The 23,358-nt window shown below is 52.9% G+C and overlaps 1 protein-coding gene and 1 long non-coding RNA gene across 6 annotated transcripts in view; one reads left to right on the top strand and one right to left on the bottom strand.

Moving 5' to 3' along the window:
- LOC117802344 overlaps positions 1-4,601 on the top strand; it is a 9,839-nt gene extending 5,238 nt beyond the window's left edge. For 2 of the 4 annotated variants that reach the window (XR_004625564.1, XR_004625561.1), the window contains one exon: positions 3,113-4,601. This is a non-coding gene — a long non-coding RNA (uncharacterized LOC117802344). The remainder of the gene's footprint in view (positions 1-3,112) is intronic. The other 2 variants (XR_004625563.1, XR_004625562.1) reach the window with 2 other exon arrangements.
- The window catches only part of ITGA11 (integrin subunit alpha 11), a 114,746-nt gene that overhangs the window by 37,228 nt on the left and 54,160 nt on the right, over positions 1-23,358 (bottom strand). For both annotated transcript variants that reach the window (XM_034660769.1, XM_034660770.1), the window contains exons 3-10: positions 20,482-20,582; positions 15,929-16,020; positions 13,043-13,157; positions 10,341-10,468; positions 8,962-9,110; positions 6,073-6,217; positions 5,445-5,610; positions 4,005-4,075 (exon numbers count right to left, since the gene is read on the bottom strand). In XM_034660769.1, the coding sequence (XP_034516660.1) occupies positions 4,005-4,075; positions 5,445-5,610; positions 6,073-6,217; positions 8,962-9,110; positions 10,341-10,468; positions 13,043-13,157; positions 15,929-16,020; positions 20,482-20,582 (967 nt within the window). The remainder of the gene's footprint in view (positions 1-4,004; positions 4,076-5,444; positions 5,611-6,072; positions 6,218-8,961; positions 9,111-10,340; positions 10,469-13,042; positions 13,158-15,928; positions 16,021-20,481; positions 20,583-23,358) is intronic.

Here is a 23,358-nt window from a genome sequence, read left to right as displayed (position 1 = left end):
GGCCTCCTTTCCCCTGGGGCCACCCGAGCTCCCACCAGATATTGCCAGGGTGTGCCCAGGTGGCCTTGCCCATGGACCCTTGGCAAAAACTGACTTTTCTGGGGCTCTGTGCAGGAATGAGGATGCAGGCATGGTCAAGGCCAAGTCCGTGCCCTCCCTATAGAAAACCTGTACGTGTATTCACTTGAGCCTAGCAGCTGCCATTAGATTCTGCTAGCTCAGCTCTTCGCTGCCTTCTGCCCCAGCCTCTGTAGCAGTCTTGCCTTCCCAGCTGAGCTGAAGGCTCCCTGGGCATGTGACCATATCTCCTCAAACCGTGTTCCAGCCAGTCTGTGTCCCCAGCCCTGGAAACAGCATAGTCTAGGGCAGTGATCCCAAATGGGGGCAATATTTGTCAATGCCAGGAAACAGTTTTGGGTGTCATAGCGGGGGGAGGGGGTGGTGGTGTTGGGGTCGGTCTGGCATCGGGTGGGTAGTGGCTAGGGCTGCTGCCTACAATACACAGGACAGTCCCACAGCCGAGAATGATCGGGGTCCAAACAGTCAGTTGGGCTGAGGCCGGGACTCCCTGGCCTGGTGGCTAGAGTGTGAAGTCTTCTTGCCTTTGGATAGGCAGGACGGTGCCAGCAGGGGGAGGGGGCTGCTGGTGGTTCCGTGCGCTGATGCAGAGACCACCCAGAAGACCCTGAGTGCTGTCTTCCTCCCCAGACTCCTCCATGGCTCCCTAGTGCCTGCGTGCCCATCATCGGAGTGACTGTAGAAGGGCCGAGAGCCCCTCCTAAGCCAAATACATTGTTAAGAGGATGGATTATACTTTCACTAAGGGCTCGGATTCTGTCATAAGATGATGTATTTTTAACAAGCCCGGAGTGGAGCCTGAGGAAGGGACAAGTGCCAGGAGGTGTAGACAGGGTTGTGCAGGAGACACCTGGAAACAGGCTCTCAGCCTTTCTGCGGAGAGAAGCCCTTCACCGTGCTGGAAACCGGGAGCCATGGTGGCAAGGAGGATGCCCCCCCAGTGAACTGGAGATGATTCCTGCCACCAGGAGTCACCTGTAGGCAATCTGGAACGGCAAGCTCCCATGTCCTGGCCGCACAGGGTGGCTCCTGGGGACACCCCAACACCCCAGCTGGCAAATGGAAGAATCCACTGTTCAGGGCTATGGGGGCATAGAGTTTACAGCTTCCACCCCTCACATCATCACTAGGGATTAGTTTCTTTCGGTTTTGATTGAATCAAAGGTGCCAAACGCGTTCAGATGTAAAACCCTTAGGGAAGATTACAGCCTGAAGGCTTCAGCAGCTCAGAGCCTCCGATAATGGCCAACAGCCTTAACAACCGCAGGAGGCGCTGTGGGAAGGGCACAGCTGCTTGGGGAGGTGGGAGGTGGGAGGCTCCCCACCCTTGGCCTGTTCCAGACATAAGGGAGGGCTGGTCCTGCTGGGTCATCATGTGTAGGTGAAAGGAAAATAGCCTCTTCCCATCTCAGGTCCCTGAGTCACCAAAGTATTTGTGTAGACAGGACCCACACTAATAAAACTGCTTCCTTCTGGAAACTTTTGGGGTTGGGGAGATGTGTGGACCGTGGGGTAGGAGGTCCATGTGAAATTCCTCGGCTGAGCCCTCGGGTAAGAGGAGCACCGCTGCTCCGTCTGTCCACCACCAATGTGCAATGACTGTTTATAGCCCCTTCCTTCCTCCACAGCTTCCCCTCCCGGCCTGTGGGCATTATAGACTCATAGAGTCTGCGCCCCCTTGGGAGGTATGGATCCCTTTTGTAAGCTTTCTGGCAGACTCCTGCAGCTTCTTCTTGATTACCCAGCTCAACAGGGAGTTCACCACCTCAGCAGGCAGCCAGGACTAATGGAAGCCACTCCAGTTATTAGTGACCTTTGCATTCATTTCCAAATGCTAATGGAGCCATTGGCTTAAAAATCTGTTTTAGAATTTAACCAGAGATCCACAGCTGGCCTTCTTGATGTTAATTTCCAGAATATCTTTTTCCCCTTTTTGCAAATCAAGACTAGTGTTCCCTGGGTTGACTCTAGCTGGGTTTCCCCAGTGGCTCCTGTGGCCTGGGGCATTGGGTTCTTTGAGTGACCAGGTGACATTTGGGGGTGTCCTCTCCTACCCTGGGCACTGGAGTCTCTTTCCTCTTGTTGCTTTTATCCTTTTTCACTTGAAGTCTGGTTTCCTTGCTAGGTAGACAACAGCAGCCCAGGTGACGAGCTGTTGGACCCTTCCTCTGCTATTTGAGAATATTCTATGGGGTTCTTCCCCTAGGACTAGAGATCTTTCTTTCTGACATAACTAAACAGGCCCAGGGCAGCTGAAGGCTCTTTACACATCTGCAGGAAGCAGCTGTCTAAATATGTCTGTGGAACACTTTTGGGGAAGATGGAGCCTGGTAGGTAGCCCAGGACATGGACTCACTGGGGCTCCGGACCTGTTCCGGGGAAAGCTGAAAGGCTGGACCACCTGCTCTCCATCCCCACAGAGATCTGACCGACCCTGAGAGCTGTGGAGCTGGACTCCCAGGGACCGGACGGCTGTGGCCAATTATGAAGGCATCAGTGGCCGGCACTGAGAAACCTCGTCATAACCTCCCCTTCTCTTCAGGTTCCCTGATTCCTGGGCATACCTGGACCATAGCATTCGAAGCAGGAGCCTGCAGGAGGGACCCAGCGCAAGGCCCAGCACAGAGAAGAAAAGATTTGCAGATCTGACCACCTAAAACAGAGTATTCCCGCCTGCCAAGCCAGCAGGGCTGTGCTGAGCATGAAATGGGGCACAGGAATTTCCTGGAAAGGTTTTAAGAGCTGTGTGCATATAACAGGAGATATATTACTACAGGCAGCTCCATTTATATCTTGCTGTGTTCGGGAGGGCATGAGACTGTCCAGATGCAGCTCAGGAACAGCGGAGCGTGAGTGTGAGTCAGGTTTCCGCCCTTCCGCCTGCCGCCTGCTGTGCACATGTCCCCGCCCCTCCCCCCCCGGATTTGGGATTTCTGACTCAGACCCCCTTAGATTCCATAAGCTTTAAGGGAGCAGCTCCTTGGAGTGGAGAGGAAGAGTCTAAGACTAGTGTTTTTCTCACTTATGTCTTCAGCAGGTCACTCGGACTTTGTGTGACTCAGTTTATTCCTCTGAAGACTGGGACCAAGGAATCCTGCCTGACTCACCTCACGGGAATCGGTGAGATAGTGAAGGGGATGTATAAGGCAGGATCAATAGGTCTTTTCTGGCAAACGAGGAGGCAGGAGTACACTCCTGTGGCGCCAGCCTGGGAACAGCTAGGACACCTGTCTGCCCAAAGCATGCCCACTGACACAGACTTCTGCTCCGCGGTCCTCCCACCATGCAGTGCTCCCAGGCGGGGCTCCACAGTTTAGAAAACATTGTCACAGACACCGACTCCCTGCCCCTGCGGCGATCCTGTGAGGTTCCAGCCGCATCTCGCCAATCAGAACCCGGTGAGGTGTGCGGAGGGCCAGTGACAGCCTGACGCTCCGGGCCTGCGACACAGAGCCTCTGACACGGCATGCTGCTTGTGACACGGTGCCCACCTGGGACCTCTGCCATCTTATGCCGAGTCTGCACAGGGAGCGCATCTGGCGCATCTGGACACGCTCCCCGCATCCGCGCCGGCCACGCCCCCGCACGCACAGGCCGTCTGGGGCGCAGGGTACTATTAGCACAACGCGATTGGCTTCTTCACATTGACCCAATTTTTGCGCAAGGCTCGGCGGACCGGTTGGGACCTTTGGTCCTGGAGGAAATGCCCCCGTCGGCACCCTGCGCAGGTCATTATTTGTAGCCCACTCCCTGCCGAAAAGGGCTCGAGACAACCTGTTGTAAGTTGAAGACCTTGACTTTCTTTTTGCAGCCACGGCAGACAGAGGCAGAGAGACCGGGAGAAACGGGTGAGAGCTCAGGAAAGGCGGGGTGACCACCTAGAGAGCTGGGAAGTGCACCGGAGGGCGACTCCAACCTCCACCCACCTCCACCACGTGAGACGAGAAGCCCGTCTGCGACATCTCCAGCCCGAAGGACGTTTCGTTCTTGTTGGTGCCTAAAACAGAGGGACAGACAGATCTCAGCTCCACGTCTGATCGCTTCGCGCCACACGCACCTGCATCTCCACCCGCAGCACCGGTGTCCTGGCGGCCCCTTCGGGAGGGCAGAGGGGGGCCCTGAGGCTAAGTCCAGCAGCACCGCCCGCCTGGGTGGCCCCAGAGGCTGGCAGCCTGCACAGGGAGGTGCCAGGCAGTTCCTGTGGCCGCTGGCTTTACTATTAGTAGCCCCGTCACTTCTAGAAAGGGTTTGGGACGAGTTATATGACAGAGCATGTGTGCTAAATGACTGTCAAAATAGGGGAAAGATCAAGAAAAGTGCATGGAAAGAAATAGTCTACATTTTTGGCAAGAAGTGGAAATTCCATTTCTTTCCTCACTTCTCTCATTCCTATTATTCACCAGCTTTGGTTCCAGATGCCTCTGGATGATTCCCAAATGCCGGCTCGACCCTTGGGAGGGAGACCTGTCACCACCATAGTTTTGCACAAGAAACCCATGTGTGCTGAACAGCACCCCGCCCCCCCTCCCCCCCCCCCCCCCACCCCCCCCCTCCACACCCATTTCTAGAAGTACCCCTCATCTGGGTATTTAAGTCCGAGTGTGAGTGTCAAAACTCAGGCTCACACTTCCTATTCCTTTATCCTTGTGGATGAAAGCTGCTTTTGTCTCCTCGCGTGTCTGGAGCTCATCTTTTCCAACGCGCTCAGGCTCTGGGGCGCTGCTTTCTGTCTCTGTTTGCAACCCTCTCATGCGGCCCAGCCCAGGGTCCGGAGGGCCGGCTCTAGCAATATACAGTGCAAAGGAGAGCCGTGCAAACAAAACTGGAGTTTAAACAGTAAGGAGAGAGGCAATCAGAAGGAACCCTGCACAAAGTGCTTTTGTTAGAGTGGGAGGCTGCAGGACTTGGGGATGAAGCATTTCAGGCTATGGAGGCAGGCCCAGCTGCGTCCAAACTAGCGTTGCCAGATAAAATACAGGATGCCCAGCTCAATTTGAACTTCAGACAACCAGCGGATAACTTCTTAGTATGAGTCGGCCACAAACACCATATTTTGTATTTGCTAAATCTGGCGACACCAGCTCAGACTCCATCTCCTTTCCGAGCTGGGGAAGCTTTGGCAAGTCCCTTGGCTCCTACAGGCTTCAGGATCATCAGTGGTCAAAGGAGGAGAATGTCAGCAAAGCCACCATCAGGGGCTGTCTGTAAGGTGCACAGCCTCCGGCCCCGCACGGAATACCACGGCGTTTGTCGTGAAGGGATGGCTCCTGCTGAAGCATTCCGTGTTGTGGGGCTGGATGTCGCTCCATGGGGTTCACCTGATGTGAGCCCGGGAGCGTAGAGCCCTCTCGGTAGGTATCGCTCACCTTCCAAGCTGAAGATCCTGTCCCCCAGGGCATCGACGATGTCCTTCAGGGCCGCCTCATCGGTCACGTTGAAGAAGTGCTTGTCATCGGGGTCACTGGCGATGTATTTGATCTCGTTTAGAAAAGCTTCTGGATTGATCCCCCTGCGGTTGTAGTAACCCAGGACCTGCCAGGGAATAGGGGCAGGGTGACCAACCAGGACATAGCACAGACCTCCCCACATGCCCACAGCCCCTGCCCCCAGGGGCTGGGCCGCTGTTTTGGCTGCCAGGAGCAGAACTCGGGGTTCCATTTGCAATTTGCGACAGGCTGTCTTATGGGGCCAGAGAAGGCCCCTGGTCTAAGATAGGGGTCTGGAGGCCGGGTGGCTTGGAGGTATTTCCTAGAGTTCTGAGGTTTCAGAACATCCCTGGCCATGGAGGAAAAAACCCCAAGCCCCCACAACTGTTGTGGCTAGCCCTGGTCAGTGCTGAAGGAAAATTCCCTAGATGCTCTTAGGAGAGGATGAAATAAGCAGAGACCCATTGAAGCTTGTTTACTACCCAGAAAATGCCCTTGGGATTCCCCAGAGATTTGACCGCTAAGACTCTAGGGGTACGCAGGGTGGGACACGCGGGGCAGGACTCACGGCCACAGCGTATCTGGTCACATTGTCTCTCTCGCTTTGCTGGATCACCTTCTCCAGGTCTGGGCTGTCATGGGACTCTCCGTCTGTGATGACAACCATCACCTTCTTGGCCCCTTTCCTTCCGCCTTTCTGGAAAGCCTCTGAGCTGAAAGCAGAGCACGGGGGAGGGTCATAAGACGGATGTAGGGATGGGGCAGCCCCCAGGGCTCCTCCAGGGAGGAGGAGATCCCAGCCCCGTCGGGTTGCTGGGGAGGTGAGCCCACTCACCTTCCCAGGGCAGCAACCCGAACAGGGCAGCAACCCGACAGGGCTGGGATCTGGAACCAACGAAGAAGCTGGGTTGAGATGTCCACACTACTGGTTCACTAGCTGCTCAGATGGGTCGTATATCTGCTTGTCCTTTTTTTTTTTTTTTCTGTTTATTTATTAGAGCGAGAGCACACAAGTGGGAGGGGTACAGGGAGAGGGAGAAAGGATCTCAAGCCGACTCCATGCTGAGCGTAGATCTCAAGACCCTGAGATTCACAACCTGAGCCAACACCAAGAGTCAGGTGCTTAACCGATTGCACCACCCAGGGGCCCTTGCCTGTCTTTTCAAAGTGACTTTAAGGCATCCCTTTAGCGTTCTGACCATGCTGTTCAGGCAAGCAAAGGGGGCAGGGTGGGTTTGGAAGGAAAGTTCAAGGTCAGATGGAGACCTTTAGACACTCGAAGTTAGTGGTTCAAAAACCCAGCTGTACATTAGAATCACCTGGGGAGTTTAAGAAAACTGCGATGTCCAGGCCGCACCAGGGCATGTAATCAGAAGCTCTGGGGCATGGCCTGGGCATCAGTATTTTTCCAAAGTTCTAATGAGTAGTGATGCCGAGAACCACTTCCCTACATATTGGAAGGGCGATGGGCCAGCATAACTCAACACCCAAACAACACTAATCCTTGAAATACACGGAATGAAGCTGAATGAAGTTCTGACTTTTCTCACGAGGACTATTTTGATTCTATTTTGGGAGCTATTAAATATCGAATTCCATGACAAATACTTCTTTTTCTTGCTTTTTATTTTGTTTTCAGTGCCTGGAGCAGGTGTTTGGCCTGCCTGTTGGGCCATCCAGCCAGGGACCGGGGGCCTGGCCTGCTGGCCTGCGATGCTGCGGAGAGACTCTTAGAGCTGGCAGCCCACTTCAGAAGCAAGGAAACTGGCTCTGGAACCATCACTGGCTCTCGGTGCCTCTGTGGCCAACCCTCCTTTAGACTGTGAGGTTCTGAGCAGGAATGACATAGTCTGGACCCAAAGTCTGGCCCAGCAGGTAGAATTTTCCAGTAAGGATCTGAAAATAAATGTTTCCCTTAGACTCTGGTGACACCTCTTGGGTCTGACCCATAGATTTAAGCTCCACAGTGCTAGGTTAAATCTCTAAATCATACGTGTGATTTAGATGTTGAGGGATTCACAAAGCCTGGAAGAAGCTAGTTCAGAGCATTTTCAAGCTCCCAGTTAAGAGAAACAGGCCATCTGCTATTCTCTCAGCTCTGTGATAGATGGACTTAAAAAAAAACAAAACAACATCAAATTTTAATATGAGCCGGGAGCTGAAGGAGGCCAGAAGCACACTTGATGTGACTACAGCAAATTTTGAGCAGAAACCTGACCTGGTGGAGTGAGAACTCTGCTAGTCCCTCAAAAGGAGATTCTAGATGTTTCCATCGTCTCATTGAAGGGTCAGGCCCAGGCACAAAACTCCATGCAAAAAAAGTGTGGCAGGGGAGAAACAGGTTTTATTATATATGAAGCCAAGAACGTTCATGTTCATATTTCCATATAGTGGAATTGTGTGAGCATCTGTATGAATTTGCAATGGGGTGAATATCGACATGAATCATCAAATTTAAAATCGTGACGTTCTATTACGTAAAAAGCTTTGGATTTGCTCCTTTGGAAATCAGGTCCTAAGTTCCTTGAGAGCAGTGAGAGTTTGATATTCACTACTCACATTCTGGAAGCCAGAATGATCTATGGACAAGTAGGCCATACCACATCTCCTTTCTGCTCAGAATCTGCACCGGCTCCCATTTCTCTTGGGTCCTGACAATGGCCCACCAACCCATCATAATCTGGCCTGGTCATCCCCCTGTCCTGCTTGCTCCCCTGAATAAGAAGTGTTGGGTGAACTAAGGTGGAATCACGTCATTGTCCCCATGGCCTCCAAGCCATACGTGACTACCAGATTCACCTTCGTGTGCCTATCTGATGAGAACACTCTCAAGCCTAAGAGCCTCAGTGGCCACTCAGGGTTGTTTTAGCTATGACATTATCATCCTCACAGTCTGGCTCCAATACCCTCAGACAGGAACCCCATTCTATTGTCAGAAGGCTCCAAATAGAAACATTCCTCGACCTTCCCCCTCTTCTGCCCTTGGCCCAGTGGACTGTCTTTTTTCCACCTCTCCCTGAGTTCCTGTGGGGGCTTCCTGGAAAGCTCTCTTGGGACACCCCCTCTCAGAGCCTGGCTCTACCCCATGAGAAAACCGAGCCACACGGCCACGTGTGGTGCTCCGGTCGCCAGCCCACACGGAGCTCCAGCCAACAGCCCGTGACAACTGCCAGCCACGTGAGTGTGCGATTGTGGATGTCCAGTCCAGTCAACCCCTCTGATGACAAGAGCCCCAGCTGACACACCAGACGACACCCATAGGACAGCACCCCAGAGAGAACGGGCCAGCTGAGCCCAGCCAACCCCGGAACCTGGAGGGATTAATAAATTATTGTCTCAAGATATGGAATTTTGTGGAGGTTTGTTACACAGCGGTGTAGAATTAGACCAGGTATCTGAGATTCAAGTAAATTATCATTCTTTCTATTTTATTAGGATTTTTTTTTTTTTTTTTTACCGAGCAAATTCGATGCCAAATGCCGTCCGCGTCTCTGTTCCTCCTCTCTGCTCAATGTGGCTGGCAGCTTCCACCACATCTCGTACAGACCTGTAGTCATTGAGGTGAAATTCATGCACCACGTCTTCTCCGTACTGGACAACACCAACCTGCGAGAGAGGGCAGAGGACCACAGAACATCCCCCTGAAAGCTGGCGTGAGGCTCCCTGGGGTCATAAATCCGTCTGCGACTTTCGGGAGGGTGCAGGGTGGGGGACCTGCCCGAGGGAGGGGTGCTGGGAAGGGAAGCCATTCTGCAAAGTTCTGCAGAGCTCCGGGAATGAATGGGTGGCTTGGTGAGAGGCAGGGAGAAGGTGCCTCTCCAGAGGGGAGGCTGTGAGGTGGGATCAAGCCCCGTGTCGGGTCCGGGCTGAGCATGGAGTCTACTTGGGAGTCTCTCTCCCTCCCCCTCTGCCCCTCCCAGCTTGTGCGCTCGCTCTCTCTTAAAAAAAATAATAAAAATAAAGAAAAGCCCAACAGATTATGTTTCTTGCTTGAGCATAGGACTGAAGCCTAAAATGTTAGGGGCAGCATGACTGGGGGGCCATGGTATTTTTCACCAAACGCTGGGACCTAGGTTCCTGAAAACTTGGAGGAGAACCTTTTATCCCCAAGTTGGATAAGATAGAGACAATACTAATAGCCTCAAAATAAACAAAAATCCTTAAAGGCCTGTAGTAGGACTAGAAGGATAAAACCTTCCTGTTGGATGGGCCCCGAGTTATTCGGTGCCTTTTTAAGGACTTTCATGCACGGTACCCTAAAGATGATCTTCTCGTCTTGGGCAAGTCATTACTTCTTGAGAAATCCCACTCCCTTTTTAACAGCTCTAATTGTTACAAAATAATTTCCTGGATTACTTGTAATCTGCCACCTTGTGCCTCCTATATGTCTGTCCTCACTTGTCTGGCCAAAACAATACGGAATAAATCTACTCCCTCTTTAGCCCAGCGATGTTTTGGACACATGCTGGCAACTATGCCCTCCCTCCCTCTCCCGCTCAGTCTTCTCTCAAGATCATTGTGTCTAATTCTCCCCTGTGCCTCACTCCGCAGGGATCCACTCAACCTTCCCTGCCTTCCTTCTTACTCTCCCAAGGAAAAGTCTTTCTTAATAGGGTGGCATCTATCCCAGAAGACAGGCTTGACTGGTGAAGTGGGGCCTCCCGCGAACTTTCTCCGGATGCACCCAGCAGAGATGGGCGTCCTGGGCTGCAGGGCCTGGGCCTGGTCCTTGCGCTTAGACCTAGTTAGCATGTGCAATCACGCTCCTCCACGGCCCAGGCCAGCATCTTCCCTAGGTTTGGGGACCCCTGGCCAGAGGAGGAGAGAGACACTCACCTGGATCTGCCCAGGGCCAATGTAGAACTTTTTCAGAATGTTGATGAGGAAGTGCTGAACTTCCACCCAGGGGTAGATGCTGTTGGAGCCATCCAGGACGATGACGATGTCCATGTAGGTCTGGCACCCTGGGAAGTGGGGACACGGTCATGGCTGCCCAGGGACTCAGTGCTTTCAGTCTCTGATTCTCCAGGTGTGTGTCCAGGGGACAATAGAAGAAGGACCCTGTCACATGTATGTAATTCCTTGGGCCAGGGAGCTGTAATTCCTTGGGCGAGCTGTTTATTTGGGCAACACGGATGACGAGCCCAGGAATTCCTGGCTCTGCTCGGCCACTCTGTGCGGGCTGTTTGAACCAAGAGTAAATCCAGCCTGACCGCCTCTGCTCTTCATCAGGGACCAGCCTACCATCAGTGCTAATGCTTCCGAGGCAGCCCTCCTGCCCAGATCAGTAGTTCACAGTCGTTTGTTTTACTGTAACGGGCAGGCTGCACTTACCGCTTTCAGCCCAAATGAATGAGTTTCACTTTTTAGGAGAGCGGTCGGGGGGATGGCTTAGGATGGGGGATCCGGCATCAGACTCTTCAATTCCTGGCTTTGCCAGGCACTAGCTGTGTGACCTTGGGCAAGTCACTTAACCTCTCAGCGCCTGTTGTCTCTGTGGTAAAAACAGGCGTGGTGATAGAGAGGGTTGCCAGGAGGCATCAGGAAGGCGAGGCTTTTAAAGGGCTGAGCACGATGTCAGTGCTCAAGAAATCTTAGCGGAGCCTCTCAGTTGTTTTTTTTTTTTAATGTTTTTTTTCTTTTTTCTTTTTGTAAGCAAGGTACTTTGTTAACGTGACAATGACATTGTCAGGTCAAGCACTTGTGCCTTTATCTCTGCTCTCAGCATAAAGGTTTCTCTATATTCTTATAATATTAATACCAAGTTAAAATGAACAATAAAAACCCACAAGAAACATTGGTAACGTAACAAATGCAAAAAGCTTCTTTTAAAATCTAAGTGACTTATTTCTATTGGTGAAAGGTTAGGGTTGCTTTGAAATTAGATGTCCCAATATGATATGATATATACATACTAATATTATATTATATTGAAATATTGGGTATCTGCTAACTTTTGCTGGAGAACTTTCACGCTGTTGTGAAATCTACTTTACAGCAATATGGCAGGAGCCTTCTGTGTGTTAACCACTCCAGTAACTTCAGCATCACGAAGGAGCGATTGCTTGAAGTCAGTGCTCACCAGAGACAAAATGTGTCGGCTTTGAATGTAGACATTCTTGTCCCACCTGCACGCCGTGTGCAGCGTGTGATGGCCCCATTCTTCTGGGCTCACAGAGCCAGATGGCTTTGTCCTTTTCCAGTCTGGTCGAGCTTAATGCCTGTGGCCAGCTGTGTGGTGCGGGTGGCCATGGACGTGACCGAGACAGAAACTCCTTAGTTAGGGGGAGTTCCTGATCTAGTGGTAGGAGCCAGGTTTCTTTTATTTTTAAGCCATCTTTGTTATTAGAATGCATTTATTCTAACTGCTATTCTAATTGCTCGTTTCTTTCTTGCAATTCACATTCTTTTTTTTTTTTTTTCTTTTTTGAAGCATCTTGGGAAGAACTTTGCTTTAGATCTGTGCTTCCTAAATGGGGCTGAACACTCTGGTAAACACATACACACACAGACTCGCTCACACACCCTGGGGCTTGTCCCAGACCTATGGAGTTAGAGCCTCTGGAGAGGGCTTCCTGGGATCTGTGTCTGATAAGCTCCCAGCACACGGCTGCTGGTGGGCCAGATGAGCGGGCCTCCATCAGAGGAGTACCCGGAGGCTTTGATGGTCATTTGTTGGCCTGGGGTGAGGTTCCCCATTCACACCTCCTGTGACAGAACTTGCCAGTCACAGCACTGCCTTTCCCTTGGCCGCTTTGTGAGCATAGGATCAACACCTTCTCCTCACCCTTAAAAGGACCACTTTCCAGCCCCTGCTGCTCTGATGTTTCCTCCCCCCACCCCCAAGCACCGTCCGCGATCTCTGATTGGGCTGTGTGGTTTGGAGGGAGGCTGCTGCTAGCCAGAGGTGCTAATCCCCTCACCCTCAATAAAACGGGTTAGCAGCTGCTTGGGTGATGGTATTCAGCCTAGAGGAAATAGTGAGGCTCGGAGCCAACTAGTCTGGGCTTGCGGGAGACAAGGTCTGAACATTATTTCTCCAGATTTTCTTGGCGGGTGGGGAGTGAGTGGGAGGTTTTGTGTTCCATGAGGCTCTGGGCAAGCTGGGCAGAGCTTCCTGATATCCAGGAACCCCAGTCAGAGAGGACCGTTACCAGGCATATTTCTGCTTTCCTTGGCCTTCCACCTACAAGGCAACTGCATTGCATAACATCAGAGGGCACCATTCACACTGTAGTCTAAGTGAATGTCCCCAGAGGTGTGCTCTGCACGGCTTGCCTGCTGTACGTGGTGGCCCAGTAACCTCTTCCTCACTCACAGTGGGTTTGCAGTGAGCCTCTCTGGCTGCCAGGATTGTCTTCATAACCTCAGCTCATTGGCCTCCCACCATCACTCTGTCATGGGTAACCCGAAGATTCTGGAACAGGGCAGGGCTAGAGTCTAGGTGCTGCTTCGTAGCTGCAGGGTGGCGGGGATCAGAGCTCGGAGCCTCCCATGACGGCCACTCAGCATGGGTCAGCAGATTTGAAGCTACTTACTTTGGAGAGCTGGGGCCACCGTCTTGGAGAACCTGAAGTTGGAGTTGACTTTCGAACACATCCCTGTGGTGTAGTAGGAACTCCCACACTCGTGAGACCAGAGGGGGCTGCAGGCCTGTGAAGCACAGGGCAGACCCCTAGTCAGTAGGGGGTCTCTGGGAGGGTCCAGGCCCAACAGCCTTTGGCCCAGCCCCACCTCCATGACCCAAGGCAGACAACCTCTAGCTGAGGATTGGTACTCCAAGGATTTAGAGTGTCTTCTTGGAGTCTAACTGAATTCTTTCTTGCTCTAATGTGTTCTAGTTCCCTTGGTTTCAGAGGGGATGGAGAAAACTGATCTTAGAGTCTTCCTTTGTTGTATTTTCAAGGGTCCCATTCTCTATCCCATCATCTAGAGTTGTGACTCTCCTTCACCCTACCTGCCCACCCCACCCACCACATAGCATCATCCATGGGAGTGGACCCTTCAAGGTCACTAGAAGAGTGTCTCTGTCTGAAGAGGTCACCTGAAGGTCCTTACTGGGGAAACTTCCAGGACTGGGAACACGCCCATGCCTCTGACTGGTGAAAGAAAAAAGAATATTTCTGCTCCTTCTCTGAAATTTGTTACCAAACACATTGATGTCAGCTCCTCATTTAAAGACTGAGTGATGAGTCCCACTCAGGGTCAGGGTCATTAAAAATCAAAGCCCAGCCCCATGCCTCCCTTTTTGTCCTGCTGCCAGGAAACCCGGGACTAAATTTTGTGCTGTAATCTTCTTTGGTTTGAAAAAATAATTATTCCATTTCTAATTCCTTTCTTTAATTAGCTCTCTTTTTTTAAGTCAGATTTTAAAGGTTTTGTTTTATCTCTGTCCTTTGTTGAAGCTGCAGTAAATTAGTTCTGGAAGTAGGGGGGAGAATGAAGGAGGGTGTATGATGGATGATGGCTGGAGAGATAGATGCATAGATGATGGCTGGAGGGACAGATGGATAGATGATGAACGGATGGATAGATGGATAGATGACGTATGGATAGATGAATAGATGATGGATGAGTGGGTGGATGGATGATGGATGGATGGATAGATGGGTAGATGGGTGGGTGTATGGATGGATGGGTAGGTGGGTGGATGATGGATGGATGAATGGGTGGGTGGAAGGTTGGATGATGGATGGGTGGATAGACCAATAGATGACAGATGGATGGATGGGTGCATAGATGATGGATGGATGGGTGGCTGGGTGATGGATAATGGATGGATGGATGATGGATGGATGGATGATGCATATTGGATAGATGGATGAATGGATGATGGATGGATGGATGGGTGATGGATGGATGAGTGGGTGGATGAATGATGGACAATGGATGGATGATGGATAATGGATGATGGATGGGTGTAAGAAGGGATGGATGGAAGGATGAGTGAATGGGTGGATGAATAGATGGATGGAGAGATAAACAAGTGGTTGGGGGATAGACTGATGAGTGAATGGATGAATGGATGAGTGAATAAGTGAACAAAAGTTGCCATTTATAAACCAGGGACTTAACCAACCCACAGAAGCCCCAGAGGGTGTATCACTCCATCCTTCTTGGGCCTTCATCCACCTTGTGAAGTAGGTGAAATCAATTTGATGGGAACATGATAAGGAGCCTCAGAAGGAAAAGGGACTAGCAACAAAGCCGCTGACAGGTCTGTGTGCGGACAGGACCCAGGGTCCTGTTTGCCCTTGGTTGGGATGATGAAGGGCTGTGGGCTGACCATATACCAAGGCACCTCTGGACTTTTCCTGGCAGGCCCACTATGCTTTCCACAGCCCCTGAGCATCCCACTCCTCTCGTTGTCCTGGTGTCTGGTGCTCCACACCCTGAATGCCCCAGCTGTCCACAGAAACATACTGTTGGACAAGAACAAAGAGTGACACAAGCTCTCCCATCTTAAAGAGTGGCTCATTTTATGGGGCCTTCTGGAGTAATGTTTCTCTGAAATGCTCTCTTGCAGCTGTTTCTAGAACCATCCGTCCCAGCAGGATCCTGTTTTGAATCTCCAGCATGGCCCAACCCATGGTGGCAAGGAGCAGGCAGCTGCCCTCGGTGACTATGTGCAAAGTTTGCGTGCACTCGCCTGGGCAGGGTGCAGAGACCTCTGAGAGCAGGCCTTTCTGCCCCAACAGCGCGTTTACTCTACTTGGTGGCTTATCAGCTCTCCCCACACTAGAACTGAAGCCCCAGGGGGGCAGGCGCTCTGTTGACTGCTGAGTCCCCAGTGTCCAGCATTGGGCTCAGCACATTGTATGTGCTCAAAGCATTGGTGCTGAAATGAATAAATGTCCCTGTCACTTCAGCACAAGTACCCCCTCCTCTTTTCTCCCTGCTAAGACCCGTTGTCTCTTCTTGAAAAGCAAATCAAAAACCTCCCTCAGGAAGCCTTCCCATCTAACCCTGTGCAGTCTGCGGGGGCCCGTCGCTCTGTATCTCTTCCCTCAGTTGTCGTAAATCTGTGTTCTCTCATTTATGGCTTCCCTTCGGAGACTTCTGAGGGTGTGTGGTGTGTTCTGTTTCTTTGATCGAACCTAGAGCAGAGATTCAGTCCCCTGGCTCAGAAATTTGGCTCTCTGGAAGGAGGGATAGGCCCCCTTCACAACGTTGGCCGTCCTTATTCCAGTTCCTTTCAGGCTGCCCATCCTGCATCCCCGAGGAATGCACACAAAAGAGCTCAATCTGTTTTCCTGACGGGGCTGTCCCCCTCAGAAACTGCTCCCCAAACGTGTGGACAGAGTGCGAGTGTGTGTGTGTAAGGACACCGTAACTCACCCCCTGCCTCTCCTGGCCCCAAGCAGAGGGTCCATGGGGCAGGAGAGGTGGGGACGTGGAGAGAGGGTGGGGTGGGTGGCTCTTACCAGGAAGCTGTTGTCCTTGGGATTGGTGGCCAGGCTCAGGCCGAGGCGCATGTTGTCCTTCCGCTCAGACACATTGGACAGAGTGACTCTTCCTGGGGTGGGAGGGAGAAACTTAGCTGCAGCCCTCTCCCCGCCGACCCAGAGCCCGCTGCTGCCGTCAGCCACCAGAGGTGCCTGGGGCAGGGGCAGGGCCAGGGCCAGGCAGAGTCCTCCCTGATTCTCCCTGCCCCTCTGGAGCCCTCTCTCGCCTGCACGTCCCGGCAGCCCTTCATGGTATACAAAGGTCTTGCCCAGACATGGTCTTATTACTTCCTCACAATCCCCTGTGAGATGAGGAAACTGAGTCTCAGAGAGGCTAAGGTCACACAGCAAGCTCAAGGTCACACAGCAAGCACTGAGCAGAGCATTGCCTAGTCCAGCATTTCTCCTCCTCCAGACATCTGACCAGGGTCTAGCATTCCTCATGTGTCCCATCCTGCATCTTCCAGAACACTGACTTAGGCTGGCTTCCTCTGGGGTACATCCCCTTCACATTTTCCTTCGAGCCAGTCTGCCATCAAAGCTTAGCAGCCCGTGTCCTCCTCGTGACCCTGGCTCTCTGCTCATCTGATAAACTGACATACGAGAACCGATTCTCTCACGGGGCAGCAAGAGCCCTCTACAGGTGTGTGAGGTCTTGCGCGAACGTCGTTCTGTGGTTGGCTGCCAAGAGAGCCGATGAGGAGCGCGATTAGCCAACTGAGTGTCAGGAGAGGGCTGGGGCAGATTAGAATTGCTAGAAAAAATTCTGTGAAGGTTTGACGAAATCATTCCCCCAGGCCACCAAAGGGAAGGAAGCAAGCTTGACTTCTCCAGAAGTGCGATGATGTGTCAGCTGGTATGACACACTTTGCGCATGTGTCAACACATGTGTTGCGGTGTACACACGTGTGTGGACATGTGGCAGGGGGTAGAGTTTCAGGGGGAAGTGAGCCAGGCATTTTATTAAATGCAGAGCAGGTCAATCTTCCTGTACCGTGAGGGGCAAGTAGATGTTTTCCCTGCTGACTTCCAAGGACTTGGGTGGCCTCCACTGGGAATGGATTGCATTTAGCTTCGGTGGTGGCTGTCAGTTTGAAGAGGGGGCCTGGGGCCGGGCATTAGCAGAGGCCCGAGCTTCGACACCTCGCTGTGCTGTGGGCTGGGGCTGGGGGCAGCTGGGTTGGTTGTTTTTTCTCTCTGGGTTCCCTCAGTTGGTAGTAAGACTCCTTTTGAAATCCAGCCCCTCTTGGCTGGAGATGCGAGTGACAGGAGTTGTTTTATTTTTGTCTGTCCAAAGAAGCCAGAGAGAAAAGAATAGTAATAACCCTGTGTTTTTATAATGCCTATATCATTTACAAAGTACTGCCCACATGTACCCTCCCGGGACCCCCTCTTGGTCCTGGGAGGCCCAAGAGTCAACATTTCCATTTCACAGACGAGAAAATGGAGATGCAGAGAGGGTTAGTGGCTTCTAGAAGGTCAAGTGCTGGTAGATGAGAGATTGGGAACTTGAGTCCAGGCTGTGCACCATTCTATCCCGAGCTGTCCTGTCTGATGGCAGGGTGGTGGTGGCAGTGGAGTGGTAGTGTGAAATCTGGAGAGCAAGCTCTAAGCCTTGACTGGGCAACCTCTACCCCTCAGCAGCTTGGGGAGCTCTGCCCTCCGTTTGTGTCAGGCTCATGCCCCCCACTTCACCTGACCTCACCTCACTTTATGTCACCTCAACTCACCTCATGTCAGCTCACCTCATGCCACCTCACGGCACCTCACCTCACTTCACATCACCTCACCTCATGTCACGTCACCTCACATCTCCTCACGTCACCTCACCTCATGGCACCTCATGTCACCTCACCTCACCTCACGTCACCTCACCATGCACCATCTCCTTCCCCCAGTCTCAGTGACCAAAGTCCTTAGTCAGACTGCTGACCCGGAAGCAGATAAGCATGGTAGGGGAGACTTGGACTCACGTCCTGCTTTTGCTGCGTATGGGCCTGGTGGACTTGGGGCAGTCACTATGCTCTCTTGGGTTCAGTCTGCCCCTCTGTGACTAGGAGAGACTAGCATCTTTCTCAGTGGGTCTGGCTGAGGACCGTGGGGCCCAAGACCTTCCTCACACAGGGTCTGCCTTCCAGAATCACATCCTCTGCCTGAATCTCTGCCCTTCATTAAACCCCGGACTTCATCCAGGTGTCGGGAAGAAAGCGCCAGCGACAGGCTTTTCCGCACTGAGTTGTGAATGTCTGCCACCCATTTAGCCTTCCCTGGAGAGAGAAGAAAGAACATTCCTGGCTTGGTGAAGCTCACAGCCTGGAAAGGCCATAGGAAAACCCAGGAGTCAGGTTTCCCAGCCTGGCGTTTTCCACTGTGGGGATAAACTGACAGATGGTCTTCCTGCCCTACACTTTCTCCTCGGTGGGAGGGAAAGAAACACTCCTCAAATGAAGGGCTTCCTGATCGGTTCTTTTCCTCTGCCCTGACTCACTTTGCTGCCCACCACCTCCCAGCTTATGCCCCAGTTTGGGAATGTTTTCCACGGGCTGATGGCTTCATGGCTCTCACTGCCAGCAGGCTCTCCTCCTCCTTTGGAGGGAAATAGGATCCACACTGGAAATCAGAGCAGTAGAGGAAACTAAATGATGAGCTCATGTGTCTATGTCCCCACCTGGACCAGAAGCTTCTCTCGGCGGCCTTAGCCCTGAGGGCAGTGCTCACCCCTCCCACGCCCCTCCTCGCGCCCTCTGCCCCAGCTGCGTGACCCTTCTTTCTGTCCTCCAACAGAGTAAGCTCATTCCCACCTCAGGGCCTTTGCACATGCTCTCCCACTGCCTGGCATGCTCTGGCCCCACCTGACTCCTTGCCGTCAGATCTTTGCTCACGCGTTACCTGCTTAAAGAGGCCTCCCCTGATCACATCACTAGGGTAGAATCTCTCCCCACCTCCTCCCTACCCAGGCTCTCTTCTCACCACTGCGGTTGATCACACAGCATTTACCCCTACCTGTGGCGGTAAGCCCGTCTATCTCTACCCACTTTCTAGTTCGTCTGCTTGCTTGTTGTCCTCTCCCAGCAGAGCCCTTGGCTTCTTGTTCCCTGCTGTAGCCTCAGAAACTAGCACATTGCTTGGCACATACTAGGTGTTCAGGAAAGGTTGGGGACATCTTAGACCCGGAATGGATCCTGGGGTCACCGAGTCTACCCTCTTCACTTTACACATGAATGAACAGAGGCTCAGAGAAAGGATGTGTGCTCCCTAGGGACACACGGAGAAGAAACTGTCCAGCTGGAAGGAGAAAGCCAGCTTGGCTTGTTTCAGAAGCCTGTGCCTTCAGGGTGGTGATGACTGGGCTCTGTGAGCCACCAGCGAGGCTCCTGCCTCCCCCCAGACTGTTTCCTTACTGCAGTCTGGGCCCCGGCTGCGCTGGGGTTTGAACTTCCCACCCACGGTGCTGACGCAGATGTGGACAGCGGGAGCGTCCAGCACCATGTGATGGGACAGCTGGCCGCCCTGGGGATCTGGGTTCTTGGGCTTTCTCTTTGATGAAGGCCTTTCCATCCATCTGCTTATCTCTTGAAGCCCGGCCCCCTCCCCCACCAGGCACCGCCCGCCCCGCGGGCTTCACCTCCCCAGGGAGCCTCACCCCACAGCGGCTGGAGGGCAGAGGGGGCAGAGGCTGCCTTCCTAGAAGGCAGGGAGGCCAAGGGTCTTGGCTCTGGGGAAGGCAGCCCTTTGTGGCAGGGCTGAGATGGCAGCGTCTCATGCCAAATGGAACTTTCGATCCCTTCTGGAAGCAAAGTGATGGCCCAGCCATGGTCCGATGTTTAGGACAAAGTGCTTTACAGGATTAGTGTGTGTGTTTTCAGAGACGCGCAAGTATGTGCACACACACGGACACGCACACACGGATCGTACAGGCTCTTGGGTGAGGACAACGCCTTCATTTCCGAAAGGCCGTGCTGCTCACTGACTGCGGGGCGGCTGTGGGCTGCCTGGGTTGGTACCTTGACCTCGCTACTTCTTAGCTAGGGGACTCTCGACAGGTCCCCTCACCTCCCCCTGCTGCCATTCCCTCCTTTGTTACCTTAAATCTCGAATGGTCGTGGAGGGCATTAAATGAGTCAATATCCCTAAAAGTGCTTAAACCAGGGCCTGGCACACGCTGAACATTATAGATGTATGAATACTAGCTATTGTTGTTACTTCAAAACCGGAAAGAAGACAGGAAATGTTTTTCTCCTGCTGGGAGAGAAAGCCTTGAGTTGAGGGGCAGTGGGGGAGTCGGAAAGAGCAATGGACTGGAACACTGGAGGCCGAGGTTTGAATCCTGGCTGGCCCCTGACAAGCTGGCGTAACTCTTGGAAAGTGGCTTCCTCTCTCTGGCCTCAGCTTGCTCGTCTGTAAAATGGGGGCAGGGACCCCAGGGTGGCTGGGAGAAGCCAGTGTGACTGTGGGCATGGATGTGCTTTAAAGCCTGTCCCGCCCTAGACAGTGGTTGGCCTCACTGTGGGGAGACCAGTGGCTCACGTTACCCAGGTTGAGCTTGGTGCAGTTGCCGTGGGTCACCGGACACTTGTACACGTCTCCCGTCTTCTGGTGGCCGTTGGTTTCCAATGGAGCGCCCACGACCAGCCTGGGAAGGAAAAGAAGACAAGTAAAGACGCTGGAGGAAGTGCTTTCTCCTGCCAGAGGTTGGAACAGGGGGCGGTACTGAGGGGAAGATGGGGTGAGCAAGGCGGGAGGAAATCCTGAGGGGCAGCCGTGAGCAGACCTTCCAGCTCAGACCTTTGTCTCCCAGGAAGAGGGACGCCGGGCGTTCGGCATGACGTCGTGGGGCCTGTGACCTACCCCGGGCCCTTGCCAGGATCTAGAGATACAGAGATGAAGACCACATGGTCTTGCTACAAAGGAGATGGAGGTTAGTCCCTGGGAGATGAAAGCAGGGCAGACGTCACGGAGGAGGTGTGTTTGGGCTGGGTCTTAACGGAAGATGATGAGTTCATCAAATAGTGGGAGGGAGGGAGGGAGTGATGGTCATTCAGGCAGAGGAATGATGGTTTTGGAGCCATAGAATCTTGGCTACGTGTTACGACCTGTGGAGGGCCTCTTTCCTCACCGCATGTGACAGTCTCTCCGCTGGGGACCTAGGGGCTGGGGGCATGGTCCCTAGTGGTCATTCATGGCTGTCTCCCGACCCACTAAATCTTTGCTCAGGGTGGGCAAGGCAGCCAGTGGGGCTACAGGGCGGCCGGGGGCAGGCACCCAGCTGGGGCCTCCGCCTTTGTGACCTTACTTGGAAAGAGGGTCTTAGCAGTTGTAATAAGGGATCTCAAAATGAGGTCATTCTGGATTACCTAGGTGGCCCTAAGGCCAATGACAGGATGTCCTCATAGGAGAAACACCAAGGAGAGACCCAGAGAGAAGACAAAGCCATGTGCAGATGGAGGTAAAGCTGGGAGGGATGCAGCCACAAGCCAGGGAACGCTGGGCCAACTGGAAGCCACGAGAGGTGAGGAAGGGGTCTCCCCCAGATCCTGCAGACAAACACAGCCCGGCCCACACCTTGATTTTAGATGCCTGGAACCCTCTCGGCCTCCGGTCCTGCCCTCAGCCAGCAACCGCCTCCTCTGCTCTGGCCTGACTCAAGAACGAAGCCCTGGCAGGGACAGAAGGTGCCAGAGCTCACACAGCCCTAAAGGCGTCCCAGACCCGCAGGCACAGGCAAAAGACGATAGTGGACCTTGGTGCACAGGGACAGGATCCTGAGACACTAGGACATACAGACTGATGGATGCCTGCTCTCCCAGCAGCTCCCCACCCCTGGAGACGCTGCCCAGAGAAGCAATCCTGTCTTCTGGCTTCTGATGGCTGAGAGGGGACAGGCTCGGAGGTTCAGGCTACCCAGGACTCCAGTGGCTTCTTGTGGTCGAATTACCCCCGGCCCTGGCTCCTGCCCGCCTCTCGCTGCTGTCAGGGAAGCATGAGAGGTCTGAAGGGGGGGGGGTTAACAGAGCTCTGTTTGAAATTAGAGTTTATGAAATAAGAGCTGAGCTTTCTCCCCTGGGAACCAGATAATGACAGATTCTAAATATATCCATTTATTAAGCATGCCTATTTTTGACCAGCAGGAATTAATTGGACCCATAAAATCTGTTTGTCTAGACGACGTGATTTTTGGCTACTTAATTCTGTGAGCGATTGTGCGGTCAAGGCTGCTTTCTTCTTTCCAGCAAGGGAGGGGTGGGAAAAGAGAGGAAGAGACAGAGAGACACAGAGAGACAAAGAGAGGGACGGAAGGAGGGAAGGAGAGAGGTAGAGAGTGAGGGAGGGAGGGAGGAACAGAGACAGGGAGGGAGGGAGGGAGCCAGGGAGTTATCAGTAAGTGAGGCTTGGGCTCCAAGCTTACTCTTCTGGCTGCTCCAGTTTTCAAGGTCAACCTGATATGTGACCCAGTCTTCCAAAGGAATGTTCCCTCCAGGGCTCCACTGCCTGACAGTGAGTACTTGCTGGAAAGAGTGCCTTTGAGGAACACCTCCTAGGGGGCCTCTGGGAGAACTAGGCCCAACAGGTTCTAGATCAGAAAAACCATGGCCATCTGCTAGAAAACCTATCTCCATGTGTCTTCTAGAAAACACCCCAGCAGCCTGACAAGGCAGACTCTTCACAACTCTGCCCATTTTATGGAGTGGAACTTCGGGGCCTCAGCAGCCTACTTGGTGGGTCCCCCAACACAGGGAGAGGCCTTTGGGCTGAGATTGTAGGGGCTGGTTTGGTCCCTAGCTTGCTGTGTGGTCTTGAGAGGTCATTGAACTTTCCAGACCTTGGTTTTCTTGGCTGTGAAATGGGGTTAACAACCTCCGTACTATCTCTGTGGGAAGTCACAGATGTCAAAAGTCATCAAGAAACAGAGGCACTGTATCTAAGTAACCTATGCAGAGAGACGAAGGTCATGTGGTCTGGCAATGTCCAGCGTGTCACAATCTGGCAGTTAAATCCACCAAGTCACTGGGACGCCACACTTGCCCCAAGATCAGGTGTTGTCCTTTTCAAAGAACAAGGGCCAGCCCCTACATCCCATCTCCATTCTCCAGACCCGATTTCCCCGGGGGACCTCGGCATCCCATGAGGTGGCAGGACAGGGCATACTGTCCCCATATCACAGATACAGAAGCTGGGGCCCCAAGAGGGGAGCTGACCCGGGCCCCCCAGTTTGTCTGTGGCAGAGCCGGGACTGGTTCTCCTGGGACAGCTTTGTCTGTGTTGCCCCAAATATTTCTTTGCCTTGCAGTGAGGGCCTGGGTTAGTGTTCTTTACCACCCTTGAGTCTTGGCGTTACATGTGCCTGTCAGGCTTGAGGTTTTGAGGGTATGATTCAATCTCACAGTGAGGGGGTAACTGCCTGAGCCCAG

Source organism: Ailuropoda melanoleuca, chromosome 5 (genome assembly GCF_002007445.2).
Source record: "Ailuropoda melanoleuca isolate Jingjing chromosome 5, ASM200744v2, whole genome shotgun sequence".
Classification (NCBI taxonomy): Eukaryota; Metazoa; Chordata; class Mammalia; order Carnivora; family Ursidae; genus Ailuropoda; species Ailuropoda melanoleuca.
The sequence above is the reverse complement of the archived record's forward strand: the minus strand, read 5'-3'. Positions and strand labels throughout refer to the sequence as shown.